Source organism: Bos indicus, chromosome 22 (assembly GCF_029378745.1).
Source record: "Bos indicus isolate NIAB-ARS_2022 breed Sahiwal x Tharparkar chromosome 22, NIAB-ARS_B.indTharparkar_mat_pri_1.0, whole genome shotgun sequence".
Taxonomy (NCBI): Eukaryota; Metazoa; Chordata; class Mammalia; order Artiodactyla; family Bovidae; genus Bos; species Bos indicus.
Genome location: NC_091781.1, coordinates 53,837,078 through 53,862,539, shown reverse-complemented (window position 1 = coordinate 53,862,539; position 25,462 = coordinate 53,837,078). Strand labels below are relative to the sequence as shown.

At 44.7% G+C, this 25,462-nt stretch overlaps 1 protein-coding gene across 5 annotated transcripts in view; it reads left to right on the top strand.

Moving 5' to 3' along the window:
• The window catches only part of LARS2 (leucyl-tRNA synthetase 2, mitochondrial), a 187,145-nt gene that overhangs the window by 24,808 nt on the left and 136,875 nt on the right, over positions 1 to 25,462 (top strand). The window contains exons 1-2 of one of the 5 annotated variants that reach the window (XM_070776823.1): positions 15,584 to 15,779; positions 19,978 to 20,232. In XM_070776823.1, coding sequence (XP_070632924.1) covers positions 19,999 to 20,232 — 234 coding nt within the window. In that variant the 5' untranslated portion in view covers positions 15,584 to 15,779; positions 19,978 to 19,998. Of the gene's footprint in view, positions 1 to 15,583; positions 15,780 to 19,977; positions 20,233 to 25,462 lie in introns of those variants that run through there. The other 4 variants (XM_070776821.1, XM_070776822.1, XM_019984796.2 and 1 more) reach the window with 4 other exon arrangements.

Genomic DNA, 25,462 nt, shown 5'->3' with positions numbered 1-25,462 from the left:
CCCCGGGGATCTTCCTGACCCAGGATCGAGCCCCCTTCTCTTTCATCTCCTGCATTGGCAGGTAGGTTCTTTACCACTAGCACCACCTGGGAAGCCCCCAGCATCACTTTGTCACCTGCCATTTGTCCGTACAGTAACTAGAGGTCCCTGTCCCCAGATTCAAGGGGAAGGGACATTCCACCTGGCTTCTTAGTGGGCCATAAAGAATACTTTGTGGCTGTCTCTTTGAAGTCAAAATTCGTCCTTATTTTGATAAGCTCCTGATCTTCAAGTCAGATGTGGTGAAAGGATGAGACTTTGGGTGGGGCAGGGGGTGGTTAGTGTATTTGGCATGTGGGATAAATGTAAAGAACTGGATCAGAGGAGGGATTGTAATAAGTCCTAGAAGGCCTGCTTTTTAAAGAAATGTTTAGAACTCATTTTTGGCTGTTCTGGGCCTTTGTTGCTGCACGCAGCCTTTCTGTAGTTGCAGCGAGCAGGGGCTGCTCTCTTGTTGCAATGCGTGGGTTTCTCACTGCAGTGGCTTCTCTTGCTTCTGTGCAAGGGCTCTAGGGTGTGCAGGCTTTGGTCGTTGTGGCTCCCAGACCCTAGAACACAGGCTCAGTAGTTGTAGAGCACGGGCTCAGTTGCTCTGCAGCAATCCCGGACGAGGGATTGAACCCATGTCTCCTGCATTGGCAGGCAGATTCTTTACCACTGAGCCATCTCGGAAGCCCCAGAGTACCTGCTTTCCAGTCCAGTCATCATGCTGGAGGAAGCCCATAGAGAGAGAAACCAGGTCCCCCACCTCCATCCCAGGGGTCCAGCTGAGCTCCCAGCCTACAGGCAGCACTAACCAACCACAGGCAGCTCACAGGGGAGTGAGCCAGCAGGGAAGGTTTGGTCCCCAGCTCCAATCGAGCTTAGCTGATGGCAGATAGAGAGACGTGATGCTAAATGGGGCCACGTGATAATTTATGTTGTGTGTCAACCTGGCTGGGCACGGTGCCCGGATATTTGGTCAGCTATTACAAAAATATTTCCACAGTCAATGATGTTTGGGAAAACTGTTTATCAAATGGTGCTTTTAGGGTCTCTGTGTTGCAGACCTTGTCCTAATTTGGCCACGAATCACTGTCTGTACTGCACACCTGGAGCCTTGGAGAGGGTTGATCTGGGGTTATTGAGAGTTTCCTGGCAGTGAATCTTTATTCTGTTTTGAAAGTAGGTCACCCTGGTCAGTTTCCACTCTTTTTAGAGGGTCTCCTTTCTAGGAGAAAAGGGGTCTCCTTCTTGGGTGAAGGGAAAGCATTGGTTCTCTTCCACATCATTTTGTTCTCTTCCATCAGAGAAGCACTGTGGGTTCATGAGTGAAGACCTTCCGGCCTGGGAGCTGCTGCTTCATCACAGCCGCCCTCCCCCCCACCTCCTGAGGCTTCACCTTACTATGGGGGAGTTTGGACCACTCTATCAGACGTTCTAGAGCAGAACCAATGAATTATTCACGTGCTTTCTGCTGGCAGAGATGCGAATGAGATGCTACTGCGTACATTAGTGTAATTCCTGGAGATTCTTTTTGCTCAGGACCACTGCCTCTGTCCCCTATTGGCCGTGGGGAGAGGTGGGGTACGGGATGGCAAAGAAGCCAAGGAACTGAAGACTTGCTAGCCAGCAACTCATGACTAGGGAGGCCAGAGGACTACCCATCTTCCTGAATCCAGTTGTGCGGACTTGAAGAATGAACATCCAGAAGCTGTCTTCCGGTCACACAAGCAGGACGGAGCTCAGATCACCTCCTCCAGGATGCCTTTCCTGATTTCTCCCTCCCCGCTGCGGCCTCTCCTTCCTGTCTGGGCTGAGAGATGTGTCCCCGCTCTGTGTGCCTTAGTCTCTGTGCTGCCCATCATCATAGACGATGGGGAGGGGGCTCCACTGTCCATCTCCACCACTGCACCCCAGCCTTCTGAGCACACAAGTTCAGTGCCTTTTTTCTTTCTCTTCAGGACCTAAGGTGACACTCGGTGTGTACAGAATGTTCAGATGTTTGATGGGTGGAATTGAACTGTTCACACGTGATTAGTTCAACTCAGAAGGAAATGTGGCTATTTTGATAGGGATTAGTCTTTGCCCTTGAATCCGCTGAGCAAATTTAACATGTAAACAAGACTCAGGTGGAGAGATGTTAAGCACTCTTAAAAAAAAATCTTTTCCAAGCACTTTGGCAGCTTCCATTTGATGAACAGTTAGCTAATTTCAAATTGATTTAGATGTATTTATTCCAGTAAGTTCAACACGACCAATCTCTAGTTGGGAAAATTCTGTTAATTCTTAATGCCTTTTACTGTATCGCCTTAGAAGTAATTCATTTTCATTTTATCTTCCTTCCTTCCTATTTATTAAGGTTTCATTATTCAAGCTTCCCACTTGTTCAGATGGGACTTTGCTCCCCAGATTTAAAGAATAAGTAAATGTGTGCATGCTCAGTCACTCAGTCATGTCTGACTCTTTGTGACCCTATGGACTGTAGCTCACCAGGTTCCTCAGTCCATGGGATTCTCCAGGCAACAATACTGGAGTGGGTTACCATTCCCTACTCCAGGGGATCTTCCCAACCCAGGGATCAAACCCATGTCTCCTGCATCTCCTGCATTGGCAGGTGATTCTTTACCACTGAGCCACCTGGGAAGCGAATAAGTTAAGTATTAGGAAGTAAATCAGTGGTCATGTATCTTGTCTTACTTCTGTGTTACTTTCATGTTGCAAGGGACTTCGTCACACCAAAGCTATTGCTCAGATCTTTACTTCTTACCCTGCAGTCTGGGCTGGCTGCATCGGCATCTTCTGGGAGCCTGCTAGAAATGCAGACTCTCAGCCCTCCATTCCCCCAGACCTATCCCTGGGTGATTCACATGCATGTAGATGTCTGAGAACAGAGGTTTAACTAAGCTGGTCAGTGTCCCTGTTTCATCCCTTGAAGAGGAGGTGCGGACTGAATCAGAAGAAGAGTGTTGAATAGATGCCTTTTTGCACTTTATCAGACTAAGTAGCCTATACTTTCATGGGATCTACACACTAGAAAAGTTTCCTGACCTGTCCCACCCACACCTTCTGGAGGGGGCAGCCTCACTGCCTGTCAGCATCCTCCACCTCTTTCTGGGAGCAGGGCGATCCAGATTTAAATGGCTGCAGAATTGGCCAGTTGACTCATAAACTGAGCTGTCATCTTCTGGTTTTAACCCTTTGCAGACTCTTAAATGGCATTTGCCACCCTGGGCTGAGAGTCGAGGACAGTATCTCATTGCCTGCTTCTCAAGCCCAAGACTTCTACATCCACTTCAGTGTGCCCCTCCTCCTCCTCAGTCTCCTCCTCCTTCTCAGCCTTCTCCTCTCCTTTATCCAACTCCTCCTCCTCTTTCTCTTTCTTGTCTATCTCCTCTTCCTTCCATTCCCTCTCCTCTTCCCCCTCCCCTTTTTTTTGGATTTTTAAAAAATTGAAGTATAGTTGACTTTGGGTTCTCTGGTGACTCAGATGGTAAAGAATTCGCCTGCAGTGCAGGAGACCTAGGTTCGATTCCTGGATTGGGAAGATGTCCTGGAGAAAGGGAACTGCTACCCACTCGAGTATTCTGGCCTGGAGAATTCCATGGACAGAGGAGACTGACAGGCTACAGTCCATGGGGTTGCAAAGAGTCAGACACTACTGAGTGACTTTTACTTTCCTGGAGGAGGAAACGGCAGCCCACTCCAGTATTCTTGCTGGGAAAATCCCATGGACAGAGCATCCTGGTGGGCTACAGTCCATGGGGTCACAAAGAGTCAGACACAGCTGAGCACATGCATACACATAGTTGAGTTAATTTCTGCTGTTCAGCAAAGTGATTCAGTTATATATAGATACATTTTTTAAAAATGTTCATAGAATCTTTATTCATAGCAAAAAACTGGATACATTTCAGGTGTTCAGCATTAGATATGTCACAAGAGTGTGTAATTTCCACGGTTGTGTCTCACCACAGCAAAGATTTGAAATGGCAGACCAGTGTTACAGCTCAGTTACAGCTCAGAGTTTTATTAGGCAAGTAAAGGAAAGTACACCCTCAAGTCGTGAGGGGGGGCCGACCCCAAAGGAGAGGCCTCAATCCAACTTGGCTTCCTCTTTGTGTCTCCTCCCTGCTGAGCCTGCCCTATGCAAATTGGGCTAGCCAAGAAGGGGGCGTGTTTGTTTCACCTGAAGTTCTCACTCTGCGGATTTTCTCAGGTTTGTGGATTTTCTTTTGTTCCATTTTCGTGGGCTTTTTCCTTTCTTTGTCTTTTAGTCACCGCCATTTTGGACTGTTTTCCTATTCTAACTACCTAACATTCCCCCCTCAAGAGATAGCAGGCCCAATTCTTTAGGAATAGGGGCATTGAGGTCTCTCTGGCTACTTCCTGTTGAGCTGGGACAGCAAAGGGCATTGGGCCTCGTCCTCTTGCTAGTCTCAAACCTCAGAGTCTTTATAGCTGTGTCCATCTAAGGGTGAGTGATGTTTTCTGTGACTGAGTGTAGTTTTATATATCTTTGTTGAACTAGCACTGCGTTTTGTATCTTGTTGACCTGGGCAGAGACAAAACGGGTTAAATAATTTTAATACATGGAGCAATCATAAGCAGTGTCAATATGGTGATAACAGGGGTTAATAGGAGTATTAGCCAACTCCAAATCCCCCTTTGCCAGGAGAAAAATCCCCCCAAAGAGAGATTGTAGTGACCTTGAGGATTCTCCAGCGTGTTCTTTGAGATCCTGTAGGATCTGAATGTTTTTCTTGAGGACTGTGTGACTTTCTTCAACTTAGCTGGGGGTATTTATGCAGAAACAACATGTCTCATTCAAGATGGCTCAAATCCCTCCTTGTTCAGGGATCAGGAGATGTGTCTCCTGTCTATTTTGTAGTACAAAATAGTACAACCTCTGCCAAGCTATGTTGGCTCTTTAGAGCTATCCTGAGAAAGCTTATCCCCAGAAACTTAATTTTAGGGTATGTTCATTAGAATGACACTCATTTGTAGTCCTGAATAGTTATCTGAGAGCTCCCAGTGGTGCACAGGTATATTGAGTGTCCTCTTCTGCTTTCTTCCACGGCTTGACTCATGAGTAGTGAATCCAGGAGTCGTGCTCTGGTACCTTGACTGCTTAACCAGAGGTCTTCTGGAATCTGAGACTGAGCTGCATGAGCTTTCTGCTGTTTGTCTTTGCTGTCCTGGTTTCCAGCACACAGGCTTCTTGGTCACTTCCACTGTGATGTGTTTCCATCACATTCAGCTTCCACAGTGTGAGCGTTCACCAAGTTTGGCTTCTGCTGTGCTTGGCCTCCACTTTGTGGGGGCTGAGCTAAGGTTGCTTCAGCCAGGTTACATCCAAGTCATGACATCAGATATGTCGGGATAGTGTGTAATTTCCTCATTTCTGTCTTGCCACAGCAAAGATTTGAAATGGTGGACCAGTGTTACAGCTTGGTTACAGCTCAGAGTTTTATTAGGCAAGCAAAGGAGAGTACACCCTCGAGGTGTGAGGGCGGGCCAACCCCAAAGGAGAGGTCAAAGCATTATTTTTTATATTCTTTTCCACTATCGCTTGTCTCAGGATATTTAATATGGTTCCTCATGCTATACAGTAGGACCTTGTGATTTATCCATTCTATATGTAATAGTCGGAGAAGGCAATGGCAACCCACTCGTGCTCTTGCCTGGCAAATCCCATGGACGGAGGAGCCTGGTAGGCTGCAGTCCATGGGGTCGCTAGGAGTTGGACATGACTGAGCGACTTCACTTTCACTTTTCACTTTCATGCATTGGAGAAGGAAATGGCAACCCACTCCAGTGTTCTTGCCTGGAGAATCCCAGGGACGGGGAAACCTGGTGGGCTGCCGTCTCTGGGGTCACACAGAGTCAGACACGACTGAAGCGACTTAGCAGCAGCAGCGGCATATGTAATAGTTGGCATCTGCTAACTCCAAACTCCGCATCCATCCCTCCTCTACTCTGCTTTCCCCTTGGCAACCACAGATCTGTTCTCTACTCTGTGAGCCTGTTTCTGTTTCCCTTTTTTCTCTTTCTTCTCCTCCCATGTCCAAGCACTTGAACTCAACATAACTCTTCTCCCCATCTCCCTCTTCCTTCCTCCTTTCACCCTGGGTTCCAGGTACGGAATTCAGATGACAATGATGATGATGATTTTATCATTGTTACTGTTTGGCCATGTAAGATTTTTGGTCCCTTTCTCCCCTTTATTTTCATCTTCTACCCTGGTGGGAACGAGGTCATTCAGCATAAGAATAAGAACTGCTATGAAAGCAACCAACATGGTAAGAAAAAGGCTGGTTTGTCTTAAAGACTTAGAAACTCTGTAGGGGAGGAGAAGGGACAAGGTGGGTAATAAGGACCACAGGGAATGAAGAGGGAGAGAGAGAAAAGAGAGGAGACTATTAATAGAAAGAACTCCGAGTGCTCCTCAGACACACAGCCTGGTTGTTCGGAAAGGGGACTAGGAAGAAAAGCACAGATTTTTAAGCATCATCCTCTCTACTTAGGGTGTGTTTACCACGAGCCACTGGGAAGTCCCAGGTGGCTCAGTGATGAAGAGCCCATGTGCCAATGCAGGAGACGCAAGAGATGCAGGTTGGATCCCTGGGTCAGGAATATCCCCTGGAGGAGGGCATGGTAATCCACTCCAGTATTCTTGCCTGGAGAATCCCATGGGCAGAAGAGCCTGGCAGGCTACAGTCCGTGAGGTCGCAAAGAGTTGGACACGACTTACAGACTAAGCATGCACGCATTGGGAAGCCATGGTCGGGTGAAGAACATACCAGCAAGTCCTTCCAGCCACTGCAGGACCTTAAGGGACAGTTACCTTATGGTTACTGCTAGTACCAGGCCACCAGTTCTTAAGCTTCCTCTGTGTATCCGGCACTTGTTAGATTCTTTCTACATTACTCCTACACCTCACAGATTGGGCAGAGTGGGGAACTGAAGCTTGTGCTTTCCCTATTTGTGTGCTATACAGTTTGGGCTGTCACACACTTAACTAGACTGACACACAACTTGCTGTCCTCTGCATACAAAACTGTGCTGCTCATCAAGGATCAGAGGAGCATACTCATTGACTTAATTTATTGTCTACTTTGGAAGAAAAGACACACACAAATTCAAGGCTAATTACCTCTACAAGTGATGTCAGAAGATGGTCTGACTAATTGCCAAATTAGTAGCAGAGATGTAGGACCTAGGAGATCTTATTAACCTTTATTTATTAAAATTGTGATGGCTCAACGGGTACAGAATCCACTTGCAATACAGGAGAGATAAGGGTTCAATCCCTGGGTTGGGAGGATCCCCTGGAGGAGGAAATGGCAACCCACTCCAGTATTCTTGTTTGGGAAATTCCATGGGCAGAGGAGCCTGGGGGGCTACAGTCCACAGGGTCCCAAAGAGTTGGACACAACTGAGCAACTGAGCAGGCACATACATTAAAATTGCAGATATCACCAAAAGATGGACAAAATATATTTTACACACTTGCAAATACATATGAGTAACCCAAAGCCCACTCTCAGGCTGGTGGTGCTGGTGGTTTAGTTGCTCAGTCATGTCCGACTCTTGTGACCCCAAGGATTGTGGCTCGCCAGGCTCCTTTCTCTGTGGGATTCTCCAGGCAAGAATACTGGAGTGGGTTGCCATGCCCTTCTCCAGGGCATCTTCCTAATAATAAGAATTCTGAATCTCTTCAGGTCAAATGCAACTCAATACTGTCTTGTACATTCAGTATTTCTTCAAATAGGATTATCTTTTTCTAGAAGCAATCACAAGGCCTAAGGAGATTTGCAGCAATGGAAACTGTTTTTTCCTTCCCTATAATGAACCGATTAAAAGCTTAATCCCAAGGCTGGTCTCAGCGTCCAAAGATAATTGTGGTATGAATCACTCTAAGTGGGTTTTTTCATATATACTCAAGAGCAGCAAGGCATGGGGTAGAGGGAGAACATAAAATTTTAAAAGTCAACAAAAGAAATCATTTTCAGCAAACTTTATATCCTGGCAAGGAGGTCAAAGGGGGTACTTTTTAATATCAGGCACCTAGGAGAATATGTTGGAGAAGGCAATGGCACCCCAGTACTCTTGCCTGGAAAATCACATGGACAGAGGAGCCTGGTGGCCTGCAGTCCATGGGGTCGTTAAGAGTCGGACGCGACTGAGCTACTTCACTTTCACTTTTCACTTTCATGCATTGGAGAAGGAAATGGCAACCCACTCCAGTGTTCTTGCCTGGAGAATCGCAGGGAGGGGGGAGCCTGGTGGGCTGCCGTCTGTAGGGTTGCACAGAGTTGGACACGACTGAAGCGACTTAGCATAGCATAGCATAGGGGAATATGTACTGATTGTACTCTAGGTCACTCAAGACCAAGACGGCTCTTCTGAAACGAATCTTCTCCCATCTACAGATGTCTAGGATGCTGGCTTTGAAAAGATCATTATGAGTTTTTTTGACCCATCAGTGCTAGGCTTAACTTTTTTTTTTTACTTAATTTTATCATTTATGGCTGCACTGAGTCTTCGCTGCTGCAAGCAGGTTTCCTCTAGTTGCAGTGTTGTTCAGGCACCCAGTTGTGTCTGACTGTGCGACCCCATGGACTGCAGCACACCAGGCCTTCCTGTCCCTCACCATCTCCCAGAGTTTGTCCAAGTTCATGTTCATTGCACTGGTGATGCCGTCCAGCCATCTCATTCTCTGAAGCCCTCTTCTCCTTCTCCCCCTCAATCTTTCCCAGCATCAGCGACTTTTCCATTGAGTTGTCTGTTCACATCAGATGGCCAAAATACTGGAGCTTCAGCTTCAGCATCATTCCTATCAGTGAATATTCAGGGTTGATCTCCCTTAAGATTGACTGGTTTGATCTCCTTGTTGTCCAAGGGACTTTCAGGAGTCTTCTCCAGCACCATAGTTCAATGGCATCAATTTTTTGGCATTCTGCCTTCTTTATGGTCCAGCTCCTCACAGCTGTGGGTGGCCACTGGGAAGACCATAGCCTTGACTATATGGGCCTTGGTTCTCAGAGGAATGTCTCTGCTTTTCAACACACTGTCTAGGTTTGTCACTGCTTTCCTGCCAAGAAGCAATCATCCTCTGATTTCATGGCTGTGGTCACCGTCTGCAGTGATTTTGGAGCCCAAGAAGAAGATATCTGTCACTGCTTCCATCTTTTCCCCTTCTATTTGCCATTATGGCAGAAAGTGAAGAGGAACTAAAAAGCCTCTTGATGAAAGTGAAAGTGGAGAGTGAAAAAGTTGGCTTCAAGTTCAACATTCAGAAAACGAAGATCATGGCATCCAGTCCCATCACTTCATGGGAGATAGATGGGGAAACAATGGAAACAGTGTCAGACTTTATTTTTGGGGGGCTCCAAAATCACTGCAGATGGTGACTGCAGCCATGAAATTAAAAGACGCTTACTCCTTGGAAGGAAAGTTATGACCAACCTAGATAGCATATTCCAAAGCAGAGACATTACTTTGCCAACAAAGTTTCGTCTAGTCAAGGCTATGGTTTTTCCTGTGGTCATGTATGGATGTGAGAGTTGGACTGTGAAGAAGGCTGAGCGCCGAAGAATTGATGCTTTTGAACTGTGGTGTTGGAGAAGACTCTTACGAGTCCCTTGGACTGCAAGGAGATCCAACCAGTCCATTCTGAAGGAGATGAGCCCTGGGATTTCTTTGGAAGGAATGATGCTAAAGCTGAAACTCCAGTACTTTGGCCACCTCATGTGAAGAGTTGACTCATTGGAAAAGACTCTGATGCTGGGAGGGATTGGGTATAGGAGGAGAAGGGGACGACAGAGGATGAGATGGCTAGATGGCATCACTGACTCAATGGACATGAGTCTGAGTGAACTCCAGGAGTTGGTGATGGACAGGGAGGCCTGGCATGCTGCAATTCATGGGGTCGCAAAGAGTCAGACACGACTGAGCGAGTGAACTGAACTGAACTGAATGGGGGCAGACATCATAATCTTAGTTTTTTTATTATATAGTCTTAAGCTGGCTCATTCATCCTCCTCCTTCACCCTTATCAAGAGTCTCTTTAGTTCCTCTTCGCTTTCTGCCTTTAGAATGGTATCATCCGCATGTCTGAGGTTGCTGATCACTGCTAGTTGCAGTGCGCAGCAGCTCTTCTCTAGCTGTGTTGCATGGGCTTCTCATTTCGGTGGCTTCTCTTGTTGCGGAGCATGGGCTCTGGGCATGCAGGCTCAGTAGCTGTGGCACACAGGCTTGGTTGCTCTACAGCATGTTCCATCTTCCTGGACAGGTATTGAACCTGTGTCCCCTGCACTGGCAGGCAGATTGTTAAACCACTGGACCACCAGGGAAGTTCCTAGGCTTAACTTTCATGTCAGCAAGAACTACTAAAGAAAAAAATTATTCATGATACTAGTTAAAATAGTGAGGCAGACTTTATTCAGAATGACTTTTGCTGTAGGTATAGGGACTGCTGCAGTGGGGTTTTGCAGGAGGGGAGGAAGATCAGGCTTAGCTCTGAATATGATAAGAAAAAGTGGAAGTTTATAGCCAAGGAGCAGAGTGAGGGTCAGTGGATGGAAAATTACTAATAGGAAACATCAAGAGTAAGGGGAGAGTCTGGCTAAGCCAGCCTAACAGGATTCTTGCTGAAGGCAGGCCAGGATGATCAGACATCACTTGGGAGTTGGTGGAGGATGATGAAGGGCAGAGGGAGTCTGGCCAGACTGACTTCGCAGAATTCTTGGCATGATTGGGTCATGCAGAGATAGACACAGAAGTCCATAAGCTGAGACCTACTTGGAAAGGGGATTCTGAGGCAGTTGGCTTCAGGTAGGGCTTGATGGCAGATCCCTCAGTAGCACCAGGACCCAATTTGTCTCTCAGCTTCCTGCCTTCATTCTTAGCAGACTCATCTAGCTGGTTCTGGGATGGCTGCTGCAACTCCTGAGATTTTTATTTCCACACAGCAGGGAAAAGAATCTGGGTTCTAGTGTTCCCCGCAGAAGTCCTGGGCTTTCCTCTGGTTAGTCTGGTTGAGATAATATACTTGCCTCAACCATCTCTGTGGTCAGGGGATGGAATGACTGGATTGGATTAAGCCAGACCTCAGACCTATGGTATGTGGGGTGAGGTCAAGTTCTTAAGACAAATCGGCTCAAATTTAGAGGGTTTTGTTTTGTTTTGTTTTTTAAAGGGAAGTCCAGAAGCAGTGACCAGAAAAGGGGGAGGAATAGATAAGAGGGAAAAATCACAGATAATAAGCCTATCTATACCTTCAGTAATTTGACTATCACAGCTGGGGCATTTTTATTGAAAAACCAATCTATAAAGTAGCAAGAATCTTGCCTGCATCTCCATAATGGAGGCCTGAAAGTTGTGCCTGGAAGATCTGAATCAATGTCTGAAACATGACAGCTCGGATAAGAATTTACATGGCTGCCCCAGGATTCATTTTTTAAAAGGTCACAAAAGCATGGGAATAAATGTCAAGTTGGAATTATTTATTACTCTTGCACCTCGAAGTCATTTCTAGTGAGTTTACTTTACCTAGTGAGGTAAACAGGGGAAAAGACTTGTTTTTACACTAAGGGAAGAAACGATTGAAGAAATGGAGACCCCCGTATTTCTAGAAATTTCGGACACAGAGGCTTTTGTATTAAACAAAGAGAGTGCAGAGCAAGGTGCAAGAGGCAGGGAAAATGAACAGAGGGTAGAGGAGTAAAGCTGGGCAGTGATTCAAATAAACTCAAAGATGGTAAAGGAGTCCACAAAGAACTCAGGACTTTGGTCATTAAACTTTTTTGAACAATGCTTGAATGAATCCAGAATGTCTAAAACTTGGTAGGTTGCAACAGGGTAGGCGGGGCAAGGTGAGAAGGGAAAAGGGTGAGGAGGTGGCGTGGAAGGGACCAGCAGGAGACCATCCAAGAGGGTGGCTGGGAAGAGAGAAGGGAGAAGAGGAGGAGGAAGAAGAAGAGAAAGTTGGAGGATCAGGCACCATAACACAGAAGGCGCATGAATGGCAGGGAAGGCAGGGGCACCAGGCAGAGAGAACTAGAGAAACAGTTTGCCTGTGAGTCTCCCTGAGGTCAGGGAAGCCTGTTTTCTTTATCCTTGTCCACCCGTGTCCTGATGCAGGGCCTGGCTGTTAGAGCAAAAATCAAGGCAGGGGAGACTCCCAGAGAAGCATGCAGGGAAACTGGAGGGGAAAACACGGGGGTGGGAGATGGTTCCAGTTGAAGATCGAATGCCGGCTGTTAAAAGATACGCGCGTTAGTAAGTTGGAAGAAAAGTAACATTTAATCTCATCTCCAAGATATTTAACTTAATCACACTGCAAAGTCTCTTTTGCCATCTACAACAATATTCACAGGTTTTAAGGATTAGGAACAGATATCTTTGGGGACCACTATGCAGCCTACCACACAAGCTAATAGAAAAAGCAAAAGGAACATAGAAAACTCTTGTAGAGAAAGAGCCGTGGAAACACTGTTCCTCGAGATGATCACAGGAAATAAATGAGACATATTCTTCTAGATTTCTTTCCATGCATGTACTAACACATGCATTTCCTTTATTCCCTTTCCTTTCTGCAAAATTGAAAGTGGGATAACTTTTGACACAGCCCAGCAACTTGTGTCTCTCATTTAATAATGGATCTTTGTAGCGAGCTCTTTAAGAGTGGAAGAAATTTACTTTCATGCTACTGTCTTGTTTGATGTAAAAATAGCAATTTTCCAGTAAAGCAAGTGAACTTTTAGAAAAATTCTATTTGAAATAATCTCCCAGAAATGTCAGCATTAACTTTAATTCATAAGAGGAAAGAGATATTTTGAATCAAAATAAAGGTGAGGCCACTTGGAATTTAGTGTTTTGGGTAAATTAGAGAAAGGGCATGCTAGTTACATGTGCATACAGCATGACACCCTCGAAGGGCATGTAACTTTGTGTGGTATGTTAATGTGAGAGTCAGTGCTTCTGATGTTCTGCCATCAACTAGCTGTGTGATCTTAAGCTGTATCCAATCTCTGGACCTCAGTGCATCCTTATCTTCAAAATGAGAGGTTGGCCTGGAAGTTGTCTTAGCTAATGATCCTTCATTCTGCACTTTGGGAAGGGCACTATTTTAGCAGGTGTTAGAGACCCACTTTTGAATACCAGAACTTTTACACTGAACCATCTGTATCCATGATTCTATATCAGTGGATTCAACCAACCACAGATGAGAAATATCCCCGCCTCCTGATTCTAGAACGTTCCAGAACCTATACATAGCATTTACACTGTTATTGTTCAGTTGCTCAGTTGTGTCCAACTTTTTGTGGCTCCATGGACTGCAGCACACCAGGCTTCCCTGTCCTTCAACATCTCCTGGAGCTTGCTCAAACTCACGTCCATTGAGTCGGCAATGCCATCCAACCATCTCATCCTCTGTTGTCCCCTTCTCCTCCTGTCTTCAATCTTTCCCAGCATCAGGGTCTTTTCTAATGAGTCAGTTCTTCTCATCAGGTGGCCAAAGTATTGGAGCCTCACCTTTAGCATCAGTCCTTCCAATGAATATTCAGGACTGATTTCCCTTAGGATTGACTGGTTTGATCCCCTTGCAGTGTAAGGGACTCTCAAGAGTCTTCTCCAACACCAAAGTTCAAAAGGATTGATCCTTTGGTGTTCAGCTTTCTTTGTGGTCCAACTCTCACATCCATACATGACTACTGGAAAAACCATAGCTTTGATTAGACAGACCTTTGTTGGCAAAGTAATGTCTCTGCTTTTTAATATGCTGTCTAGGTTGGTCATAGATTTTCTTCCAAGGAGAAAGTGTCTTTTAATTTCATAGCTTCAATCACTATCTACAGTGATTTTGGAGCCCAAGAAAAGAAAGTCTGTCACTGTTTCCATTGTTTCCCCATCTATTTGCCATGAAGTGATGGGACCGGATGCCATGATCTTAGTTTCTTGAATGTTGAGTTTTAAGCCAGCTTTTTCACTCTTCTCTTTCACTTTCATCAAGAGGCTCTTTAGTTCCTCTTCACTTTCTTCCATAAGGGTGGTTTTATCTGCATATCTGAAGTTATTGATATTTCTCCTGGCAATCTTGATTCCAGCTTGTGCTTCATCCTGGCTGGCATTTCGCATTGATGTACTCTGCATATAAATTAAATAAGCAGAATGACAATATACAGCCTTGACTTACTCCTTTCCCAATTCTGAACCAGTCTGTTGTTCCATGTCTGGTTCTAACTGTTACTTCTTGACCTGCATATAAGTTTCTCAGGAGGCAGGTCAGGTGGTCTGGTATTCCCATCTCTTGAAGAATTTTCCACAGTTTGATATTTACATAGTATTTTCACTGTATAAGGTATTAACAGATAATCTAGGGATGATTTTAAAGTGTACAAGAGGATGTGCATAGGTTATATGCAAATATCATACCATTTTAATGAGAGACTTGAACATCCTTGGATTTTTATATTCTCGAAGGGTCCTGGGATACCTTGGTGTGACTATACTGACTTGCTTGCTGTGATCTTGAGCTAAACAGCTCCACTGGGCCTCAGTTTTGTTCTTCAGTCCTCCATTGTCCCCTTCTTCTCCTGCCTTCTGTCTTTCCCAGCATCAGGGTCTTATCCAGTGAGGCGGCTCTTCGTATCAGGTGGCCAAAGTATTGGAGCTTCAGTTTTAGCATCTTTCCTTCCAATGAATATTCAGGGTTGATTTCCTTTAGGATGGACTGGCTTGATCTTGCAGCTTGGTAAAATGAGCCTGCTGGACTAGAGTCTTCTCAAGATTGTTTCTAACTCTCACATTCTAAGACAGTGAGTCTCAAACTTAAGTGTGCCTAAGAATTCCCTAGAGATTTGTTAAAATGCAGAGTCCAATTCAGCAGGTCTGGGATAGGGTCTGCAATTCCACCACATTCCTAGCAAGTGAAGTTGATGCTGGTTTGAAGTGTACACTTAATGACAAAGTATTTGGATTTTGAACTGTCAGGAAACTTTGTTAAAGACTTGGAATTTGGCAAGAGATTAGCGAGTGGGTGGTTTGCTGGCCTGGGGACTATCTGGTGCTGTGAGGTGTGCATATTTGCATACGGTGTCTTGTACTGACCATACATAAACTCTTTTAGGAAAGTGGGTGGTCAGGTGTCTTGCTTTCCTGACACCCAGCCCAAGTGTAAAGTGAGGAAAACACTTTATTTCCAGCTTTAGCCAGGTAATTCCCCTCCCAGAGCTAGACCACGGATGTGGTGGAAGATGTCTTAACCACCACGTGGTCCATTAAGGATCAAGACGTTGAGAAAGGAGGAGGATGGACTTCAAACCGAGGCCTCAGGTTTCCTCCAGTGGTCTTTACACCACGTGCCGCCTAGGAGCACTAAACTGATGGCTTTCATACGTCTGCTGCAATTAAGAATCTGATTCTTGTACGTTTAGAGTTTTGCAGTCGCCAGGCTCTGGGTGGAGTACTGGGTCCAAAGGCGGGGCTTGGAGCCAGGAGGCGGTGCCAGTGACCAAAGAGCGGAACCCGGGACTGTAGTGCTGCGACCCCGGCCTCAAGGAATGCCGGGAGTCGGGACCAGGCAGCGCTCCGCCTCCTTCGGCTCAGCTACCGCCTGTCTGTGTCTGTGGCGGCCACTATCGATAAAGTTGTTGTTCTGCCAACATGGCGGCGCCCATGGTGACTGTCCGGGCCATGTTCGTCTAAGGTGGGAACCGAGGAGTAAGGAGCCGCAGGCCAGAGCCTGTGAGCAGGTAAACCCCTGACCCGGGCTCAGCGGGAATCGAGACGCGACCTGATCTCCTCTCTCCCCAGATAGATAGATTTCGACTTGCCGGGAGCCAGAAGGGAAAGTGCGGTCTGGGTTCGGTGATCTCGGAGCTGTGCAGTTTCCTAATTGGAAGTCTCTGAGATCCAGATCTTAAGACTCTTTGAGCCACCGACTCCGTTGATAGTTCTGGGCCCTTTCCCAGAAAAACGTCTATGTGCGCATAGTTTTGTACTCAGGCCCCTCTCTCCACTCTTCTACTACCCCAGTGGGTCCCTGAATCTTTGCCCACCTCATCTCGTGACCCACAGATGATTGTCACAGCATGTTAGGGCTCGATGGTCCTCAGAGATCATCTGGATTTACCCCTTCATTTTAAGGAGAAGCTGGTGTTCTGGACAGGAAATAATTTCTCCAAGGTCACATAGAGATTTAGTTGTTTTGTTTGCACGTAACTTGGCTCCTTGTTCATTTCCCGGGTATATTTTTGCACACTTTCTTTTGGGTGCACGCTGTGTCCTGTGCTTTCCCCACATGCTCTGTTACTTTGCCTATCTTTTCCTACTCTTCTCCTAGGTTTCTCTATACCTATGATTGTCATTTTGGGTCCAGTTCTCAGGCCTCTCCTATGGTCACATGCTGGTACCCCCACCATTCTCAAAAAACTTTAATCCTAAGTGAAGTTGAGGTCAGGGCTGACTCTTAAAGAGGCATGGAATAATGGGAATTGATGCTTTGGAAGGATGTGGTAGAAGAGACAAGGTTCCAAACATCTAGGCAAGGAGCTGGATGTGATAGAGCTAAGGAAGAAGAGGGCCAAGTTGATCATAACACAAAACATGAGTCACACCTTTCATATTCATGGTACGGGCATGGTGCTCAAATAAAATCACTGCTCTTTATCAGCAAGAGGCAGTGTCCATCAGGGCTTTGGTGGTGGAGTGGCCCATAGCAGGGCCTGGGAAGTAAAAGAAGGGAACTGAACTGAGCTCCAGGGTTGCAGTAAATCTTAACCCTGAGTGCACTGGGTGCTGAGTCTGCCTGAGTTTGGGGGTTCCCCTAACATTAAGGGTGTGGACTTTTCTTAAAGGATCTTGACACATATATTACCACATTGCTCCCCAGGGAGGTGGAATCAATTTACATTCCACCGGGAGTGTATAAAAGTGCACATTTCTTTTCATAACAGATTTTTGCCAATGCGATAAGCAAAATGTTTCCTTGTTATTTTAATGTGCATTTCTTTGTTTAGTTATAAAGTCATTCTTTTTTCTTATATTTGTAAGTCATTTGTATATACTCTTTTCTCCTTTGCCAACTTTTAAAATTAGGTTTTTGATGTTTCTTTTTATATGTGAATTCTTTATAGGGAAGGATAATCTTTTTTTGTAGTTTTAGCAGTTTTCTTTCGGCTTACTGTTTGCTTCTAATTTTGTTCATGGCTTTTTGTTGGTTTGTTTTTTTGACTGCACTATTCGGTATGTGTAATATTCTAACCAGAGATCAAACCTGTGCCCCTGCATTGGAATTGTGAAGTCTTAACAGCGACCTCCAGGGGAGTTCCCAGGTTCATGGTGTTTTTGATATGCAGGTTTTCACATTTTTTAGAGAGTTTTATTAATATTTTTCCTTTTGAATTCTTCCATTGCTTTTATGCTAGGACGGAATGTCCTGCACCTTGTAGAGAATTAGTACATACTCTATTTTTTCTTGTTTTATGGTATTTTAAAAAATTCTTTAATCTATGTGGCATTTACTCTGGACTTCCCAGGTAGTTCAGTGGTAAAGAATCCAGCTGCCACTGCAGGAGACACAGGAAACCTGGGTTTGATCCTTGGATTGGGAAGATCCCCTGGAGAAGGAAATGGCAGCCCACTCCAGTGTTCTTGCCTGGAGAATCCCGTGGACAGAGGAGCCTGGCAGGCTGCAGTTCATGCAGTCGCAGAGAGTCAGACACAACTGAGCACACACGAGTGGAGTTAACCAGCATCAAAACAAAGAGCTTGTAAGACTGTAGTTCAGGTCAGATTTCTATTTTTATAATTCCATCCTTTTCCATTCTTTCTGTGTCTCCTTATGTGTTCTTAAGGAATGCAGCCTAAGAGAGAGATTGCAGGTATCTATATGCCCTCTGCTAAATTAACATTCTTTAGCTTGCAAAGACATAAAAACACTGACTTAACTAGAGAACCATAAAGTCCATGACTCTATGATAGTTCTAATTATGTAGAAATCGAACTCCTCAAAATAAATGTAATTGCCTTAATTGTACAAAATGTCTGTATATATTAGGTTGGTCATATGAAATTGCTGACAGTCAACTAATTATATAGTTTACTCTGGTATCAATAGTCGAATCTACACACTTTAAAATAGCCAAGCCCATTAGATAGGAAAGTGAAAGTGAAGTTGCTCAGTGGTGTCCAACTCTCTGTGACCCCATGGACTGTAGCCCACAAGGCTCCTTCATCCATGGGATTCTCCAGGCAAGAATACTGGAGTGGGTTGCAGTTTCCTTGTCCAGGGGATCTTCCCCACCCAGGGATGGAACCCAGATCTCCCACATTGCAGGCAGATGTTTAACCTCTGAGCCACCAGGGAAGCCCTAGTGGATAGGAAGGGAGGTGTTTTGTTTGTTTGTTTTGTTTGGTCTGTTTCTGATTCCACCCACAAAGAAGCAAGAGGGGTTGAGTACAGTGAGAATTGGTATGTCAAGAACTTTTGCAGACCCACTTGTAAAATGTCAACACTTATGATGCCATTTTATATGTGTGAAACTCGCTTATATAAGTCTGTAATGAACCCTCTTGGCAGCATTTATGACCTGGAACCTTTGCTAAATAGACTAGACCCCAGTGGACGTGGACAAAATTTTGAGAGGATCAAGAATTAATGCCAGCTTAAGAGTGCCAGTTTCTTCCTTCATTTTCTCTCTGGTTTTGAGAGATCTGTTTTCATTTGTTTCTGCACTGTAGCGAATGCTGTTATGTAGGAAGGCGGAACGTTTAGGCTGTTTAGCCATACATCTTAAATATTTGATGAATATTTGATGAACTGTCACCTCAGGCTTTAACTTAGTGATAAATCATGAAGCTTCTTCCATGAGGTCATTTCTGGAATTTACTGTTGGAGGAAACCGATGCAACGTTTAAGCTGAATTTTGAATCGCAGCTGGATGTCTTGGTGAGCCCTGTGGATTGTTTGCCAAAACCCATAGTACTCATCACTATTACACATGCTATATATTTATTTGTTTCTTTTCTTTTTTTGGCGGGTGGGGTGGGGTGGGTATATTTGCTTTACAATGTTGTGTTAGTTTCTGCTGTACAGCAGTGAATCAGCCTCATGGACTTCCTTCTCATTTAAGTTACTACAGAGCAGCATTGGGTAGAGTTTCCTGTGCTGTAGTCTGTTGTGATTAGCTATCTGTTTTATACATACTAGTATACATGTCAATCCCAGTGTCCCACTTCACACCGCCCCGCCCCCTCACCATTTGTTCGCTTCTTACCTGCTTTTCTCTGCTAGTGTATAAGTGCCATGTAAGAAGGGACTTTATTTTTGTTCACTGCTGTATCCCCAGTGCCTGGAATAGTATGTAGACCTCAATAAATACTTGGTAAATGAATGAAGAAGTAAGTAAGAGTCTTCTAAATAATGGTTATTTCCTGGCTCAGCCTGCTGAGTATATTTAACTTGTAGTATGTATGAAGGATGCTGATCATAGCTCAGAGTCTCCAGTCTTCCTGGGAGACCTGTGTTCAAGAGCTCTTCTGATATTTGAGCCTAAGGCCAAGCCCAGATGTGCTTAGAGCTCTTTGGAAGCCTGGAATGATGGGATGTGAAGCCTGCTAGACAGACCCTAGACTGGCCTAAAGGCAAGGAAGGGGCCTCCGCTGCTCCCCATGTAAGCTGTGAGGTTGCGGCTGGTGCTGGCTCAGGTGATGGTCTCCTTTTGTTCCTATGGGGCTTTTGTATCTTTGCTGTTTGGGAGCACTGAACATCTTTACTATTTTCCATTAAAAAGTTTGTGTTTATCTTGACTGCACTTCTAAAGTATTCTTTTCAGGGAAAGAATCATCAAAATAAGAGGAAAGCCTGTGAACGCTGGCTGTGCTGAATGGAAGGAGGAGCTCCGGGAGGTTCTGGCGGCTCACACGTGTATTCTCCATTCTCTCTTTCAGGCCCTTTCCACCTTTTGAAGAATGGCTCCTTCTTGGCAGAGACTGGGTTTATATACCTGTCTTCTAAAAAGGCAGCTAAACGATGGGCCAGATGTCATTAAGTGGGGAAGGAGAGTGATTCCAGGATGGTCCAGAGGTATTTACAGTGCCACGGGAGAGTGGACCAAGGAGTACACGCTGCAGACACGAAAGGATGTGGAGAAATGGTGGCATCAGCGAATAAAAGACCAGGCCCTCACGGTTTCAGAAGCAGATGTGAGTATTCTAAGAGACACTGGAGGGTTGAGAAGAGGGGCGAAGGGCGTGGACTGGGGTCAGATTGCCTGGATTCAAGTAAGTTGTTGAGTATGTGACCTTCAGCCAAAGAACCAAGTCTCTCTAGGCATCAATTTTTTTTTTAATTGAAAATAAGCAGTGATAATAGTAGTGCCCACCTGCGTCCCAGGATGCTGGTGACGGGTCACTGGGATGAGACCAGGATGGTGCTTGGAGGAATCTCAGAGAGGTGCACGTTCATGTAAGGGGCCTACGGATGCTGCCACGCTGGGCATTCTGGAGCCACGGTTACTGGGGGAACTCACCCAGACAGGAGCTGTAGCAGATGTCAGCTTCTCTGTGGTCCGCTGCCCGGTGGGGCGACATGCAGGGATCTGGCAGGGTCAAATAGGAGATTCCAGAGGGGCATGTGGGCCTCTCAGCTGTGAACTTTTAAGCGGCATGTTCTGAGAAGTGTCTCCCTTGCCCCTAGAATGATGTTGGCCTCCAATCCTGCTCTGCCATCTTGGTTTGGGAGGTCCCAGCCCTTCCCTGGTGTAATCTGGTGCTGGGGTCCAACCTCATGGTCACAGATATATATAAGTTAGTGCACCCTTGGCTTCTAGTCTGTCTGCACCAGCTCAGTGCTCTACCTGAATTAATTGTCTTAAGCACTTGGCTGTAACCAGTTTCCATGGCATACTCTGCTAGAAGCCAGTTCCTTCTCTGGGAGGCCGGCCTGGTGGGAATCAATCTTAAATGCGTTAACCCTTACCTCTCAATATTGGTTACAATATGGAAGGTGTGGTTTGTTACATGAAATGTTGAATTTGATTAGAGTACACCACTATTAAGTAGTTTTACTCTTAAAATTCTGACCATCCTTTCATAATAGTAACCAGTCAAATAATATAAACTCTCTCTATGTTCAACTGGGGCTTCCCTGGTAGCTCAGACGGTAAAGCGTCTGCCTACAATGCGGGAGATCTTGGTTCGATCCCTGGGTCGGGAAGATCCCGTGGAGAAGAAAATGGCAACCCACTCCAGTACTCTTGGCTGGAAAACCCCATGGACCACTATGTTCAATTAAAGAGATTAGGACAAAGGCAAGCAGTTGAGTGAATGTATATTTGCCCAAGACCACAGTGTGCTAGAATCACCTTTCCTGATTCTCCTCTCTTATCAGACTCATTCTTTCTATGAGATTGATCTTTATGAAAAATGGGGAGTGGGTAGCTATTTGTCTTAAACTGAAGGATGGTTTTTTGCATTAGTTACGAAGAAAATCTGGTATTGAAAGAGATGTAAGTGATATGTGAAATCATAAAAAGGAAGGTTTAAATGAAATGCATAATTATACAATGAAAGCTTAACTTTTACCTCATTAGGAAATGAAAATTCTTCATGGCAACATGACCAGACTAATGTAGCTAAATATATTTTGGAAGCAGACCTTAGGGAGAAGTTTAATTCTGAATGAGGAGCATAAAATTAGCTTCTTTTTCCTTTGGTTTAGATTCAGTGGCCTCCAAACATTTTGAAGTTGTAGCTTTTTATTCTTGTGACATTGCATTCTTAAGTGTATGGTTTTCTAAAAAATTAAATGGGTCAAAATAAACTATGCTTGACTAATTGGGTAAATAGCTTTAGGAACATTGTGGGTGATCCCCAGTGGCATTCTGTCAGGGTTGAATGGGAAAAGGGTAAAGTGGAGAGAAGGCTAGATAAGGAGTCTGGAGCCCGGGCAGTAATTCTGGCTTCTCTCCCAAATTCACTGTGCTCTCAGCAACGTTTAACCTCTCTGATCCTCAGATTCTTTGCATTGTTTATCCCACAGAATTGTTTTGAAAATCAAAGGATAAAATAAGATTAAACTCATTTTACAAACTGAAGTGTTATATAAATGAAAGATGCATGCTAAGTCACTTCAGTCTTGTCCGCCTCTTGGCAACCCTATGGACTGTATCCTGCCAGGCTCTCCTGTCCATGGAATTCTCCAGGCAAGAATACTGGAGTGGATTGCCATGCCCTCCTCCAGGGCATCTTCCCAACCCAGGAATCAAACCCACACTACCACTAGCACCACCTGGGAAGTCCCATGAACGAAAGATACAAGAAGATAAAAATGTGTGGTGTATCTTTGACAGGAATGAGAATATGACTAGATGCTGGTAGATTTTAAAGCATGTCTATAATCAATCTCACTCTGGTAGTAGCTACATTTGAAATCCACTGGAAATGAGTTTCTAGAAGTTGAATATTTTACCATGATCTTCATAATCATCGTTATAAAAAAAACTTTCATTTAATGAGCATTTTAGTGTGTTAGGCACCATCTTTCCTTTCATTATCTCATTTAAATTCTGAAACAGCCCTGAAAGTGCATAGTAGTATCCTCATTTTGGAGTAAGAAAACTGGGAGGGAAGTTTGGTAAGTTGTTGAAATGCATAACTCACTTGTTGTTCAGTCGCTAAGTCATGTCTCACTGTGACAGCATGAACTGCAGCATGCCAGGCTCCCCTGTCCTTCACTGTCTCTTGGAATGTACTCGAGCTCATGTCCATTGAGTTAGTGATGCCATCCAAACATCTCACCCTCTGTCCTCAATCTCAGTTGTGGCACAGCCCAGATCCAGACACATTTGAGTCCTAAGCTCATGCTTTCACCAGGAACCTTCTTTTGTCTCACCTTTGATTTACAGACTGTGAACTGAGCCCAGAAAAACAAAGGAATTTGCCTGAGGTCTCACAGCTAGTGGCAGAGCTTGGACCAGATCCCATGCTGCAAGCTTCCACTGCGCGGTCCACTTCCCTCCATTCGCTAGTCTCAGCGAGAGTTTCAGAGCATGATCCATAAAGAGGCAGAAGTTATCTTTTTTCTGATGTCAGAGCTGACAAAAATAATAGGACCCACTTATATAAAAACCATCTATTTTCCATCACTTCCAGTCTTAATTTCTATTAAAGGCTTAAATTCTTACACTTTTATATAATTATGAAAATGTCCCTTTCAATCAGATTCCTGCTCAATTATAAACTCCCAAAATTCCTTCCTTCTACTCTCAGAGAACAGAATTCATCTCATTGTCACAGAGGAAAATGGCTTAGTTCACACAGAGAAACAGAAGGCAGGGACAGGCAGTGTGCTGAACACCTTTTCTGCAATAAAGAAAAATATTCATGAATAGTAAAAACTTTTGCTAGCAGTACTTTTCTGTATCTTCTGTGGACTCAGTACTCTGAAATCACTGCAGATGGTGACTGCAGCCATGAAATTAAAAGACACTTGCTCCTTGGAAGAAAAGCTTTGACCAACCTAGGCAGCATATTAAAAAGCAGAGACATCACTTTGCTGACAAAGGTCTGTCTAGTCAGAGCTGTGGTTTTTCCAGTAGTCATGTATGGATGTGAGAGTTGGACTATAAAGAAAGCTGAGTGCCGAAGAGTTGATGCTTTTGAACTGTGGTGTTGGAGAAGACTCTTGAGAGTCCCTTGGACTGCAAGGAGATCCAACCAGTCCATCCTAAAGGAAATCAGTCCTGAATTTTGGAAGGACTGATGCTGAAGGTGAGGCTCCAATACTTTGGCCACCTGGTGTGAAGAACTGACTTATTGGAAAAGACCCTGATGCCGGGGAAGATTGAAGGTGGGAGGAGAAGGGGATGACAGAGGATGAGATGGCTGAATGGCATCACCAATTCAATGGACATGAGTTTGAGTAAGCTCCAGGAGTTGGTGATGGACATGGAAGCCTGGTGTGCTGCAGTCCATGGGGTCGCAAAGAGCAGACACGACTGAGCGACTGAACTGAACTGAACTAGCTCGTATGTAATGAATTCCTCAATTTTGCCGTAAGTTTCATCTTTGTTGGAGAGACATACCAAAAAAGATATTAATGAAGACGCTAGATGTAGAAAATGTTTGGGGTAAGATTGTTAAGTAAACATAATTTTTTAAATATATATGATAATAAAAACAAGGTGATTATAATAAAAATACATTTAATGTAAAAACTTTAAAATGAAAAACTAGAAATAGTGTATATCAAATATTTTATTGTTTTTTCAGGTCCCAAAGAACTCTGTAACAACTGTTTTCTTATGTCCCTAAAAATTTCCCCAAAAGAAGCAGTAGGCCTAATCTATGTCAACGAGTAAGGTAGAATTGAGTGGATAGTCTGCCTATTTCTCGTTCTGTACCAGGTATCAGAATGAGGTCTTGCACTTCCTTTGAAGGAGTTGTTTACAAATTGAGAGGATCGTCTGTCACTTGCCTTCTTAAAGAAGAAAGTCCTGAGTCCCCAGTGACTCCTGAATCTCAAGTTGTCTCTCTTGCTTCTGAGATTTTCCTGAGTTATGGTTGCACAGTTTCCAATTAAAGTGCATGATCAATGTGGGGCTTTCCATCCATTTCTAGAAATCAATAGGAGCTGTCACTTTAGTATTACAGGTTTCCAGGTTTATTATGCAAACTCGTTATTCATGCACTTTTCCCTTCCCTTCCTTCAGGCAACTTGACTTGCCACACAGTTGATCATTTCTAGAGGAAGCAGAGCATAGAGAAAAGTGTCATTCTGGTCTGTCTTGCCACACGACAGTGGCCCTGCTAAAGATTTGTCCACCTTCCTTGCTGAGGGAAGTTGAAAGCAAGGGGTCAAGTGAGATTTGGAAAGAATTCGATTTCTGGTTTCTTCTGCTCCCCTGATTACAGTTGGCTGTCAATTATCAGTCATGCAAATAAATACTTAGCACAAAGTACTCCCCCTGCCCAATACCACTCGCACACATAAGAATGGTCATGAATATTCTGTTTTGCATTTGTTTTCATTAATTTTGGAGAAGCAAAGCCTTGAAGAACTCTTGTAGAGCTCTCGGAAGGGAGTAAGAACAGAAAGAGAAAAACAGGAGAAAAAAAGTAGTGATAACATCAGAGGATCCAGACACTTAGCGACTAAACAGAAGCAGTTACCTGTTCTCTTCCTTTCTTCAGAGGCATCCCTTCTCCCCCGGGCGAGGATTTAAGGCCCATTCTCAGGCTTCAGAGCACAAAGGCTGGCAGACATTTACCCAACAGTTTGTTAAACTAGGGGGTCAGTCAGGGAGGTGGGGATTGGGGTGGGGTTATGTGGTTAAAACATGATCCTTGCCCTTGAATGACAATTCCTTAAGGTCCCCAATAAGGAATCAATTAAATGACTACCTCCTTTCCAGCCTTCTCCCCTCGTGTGTGC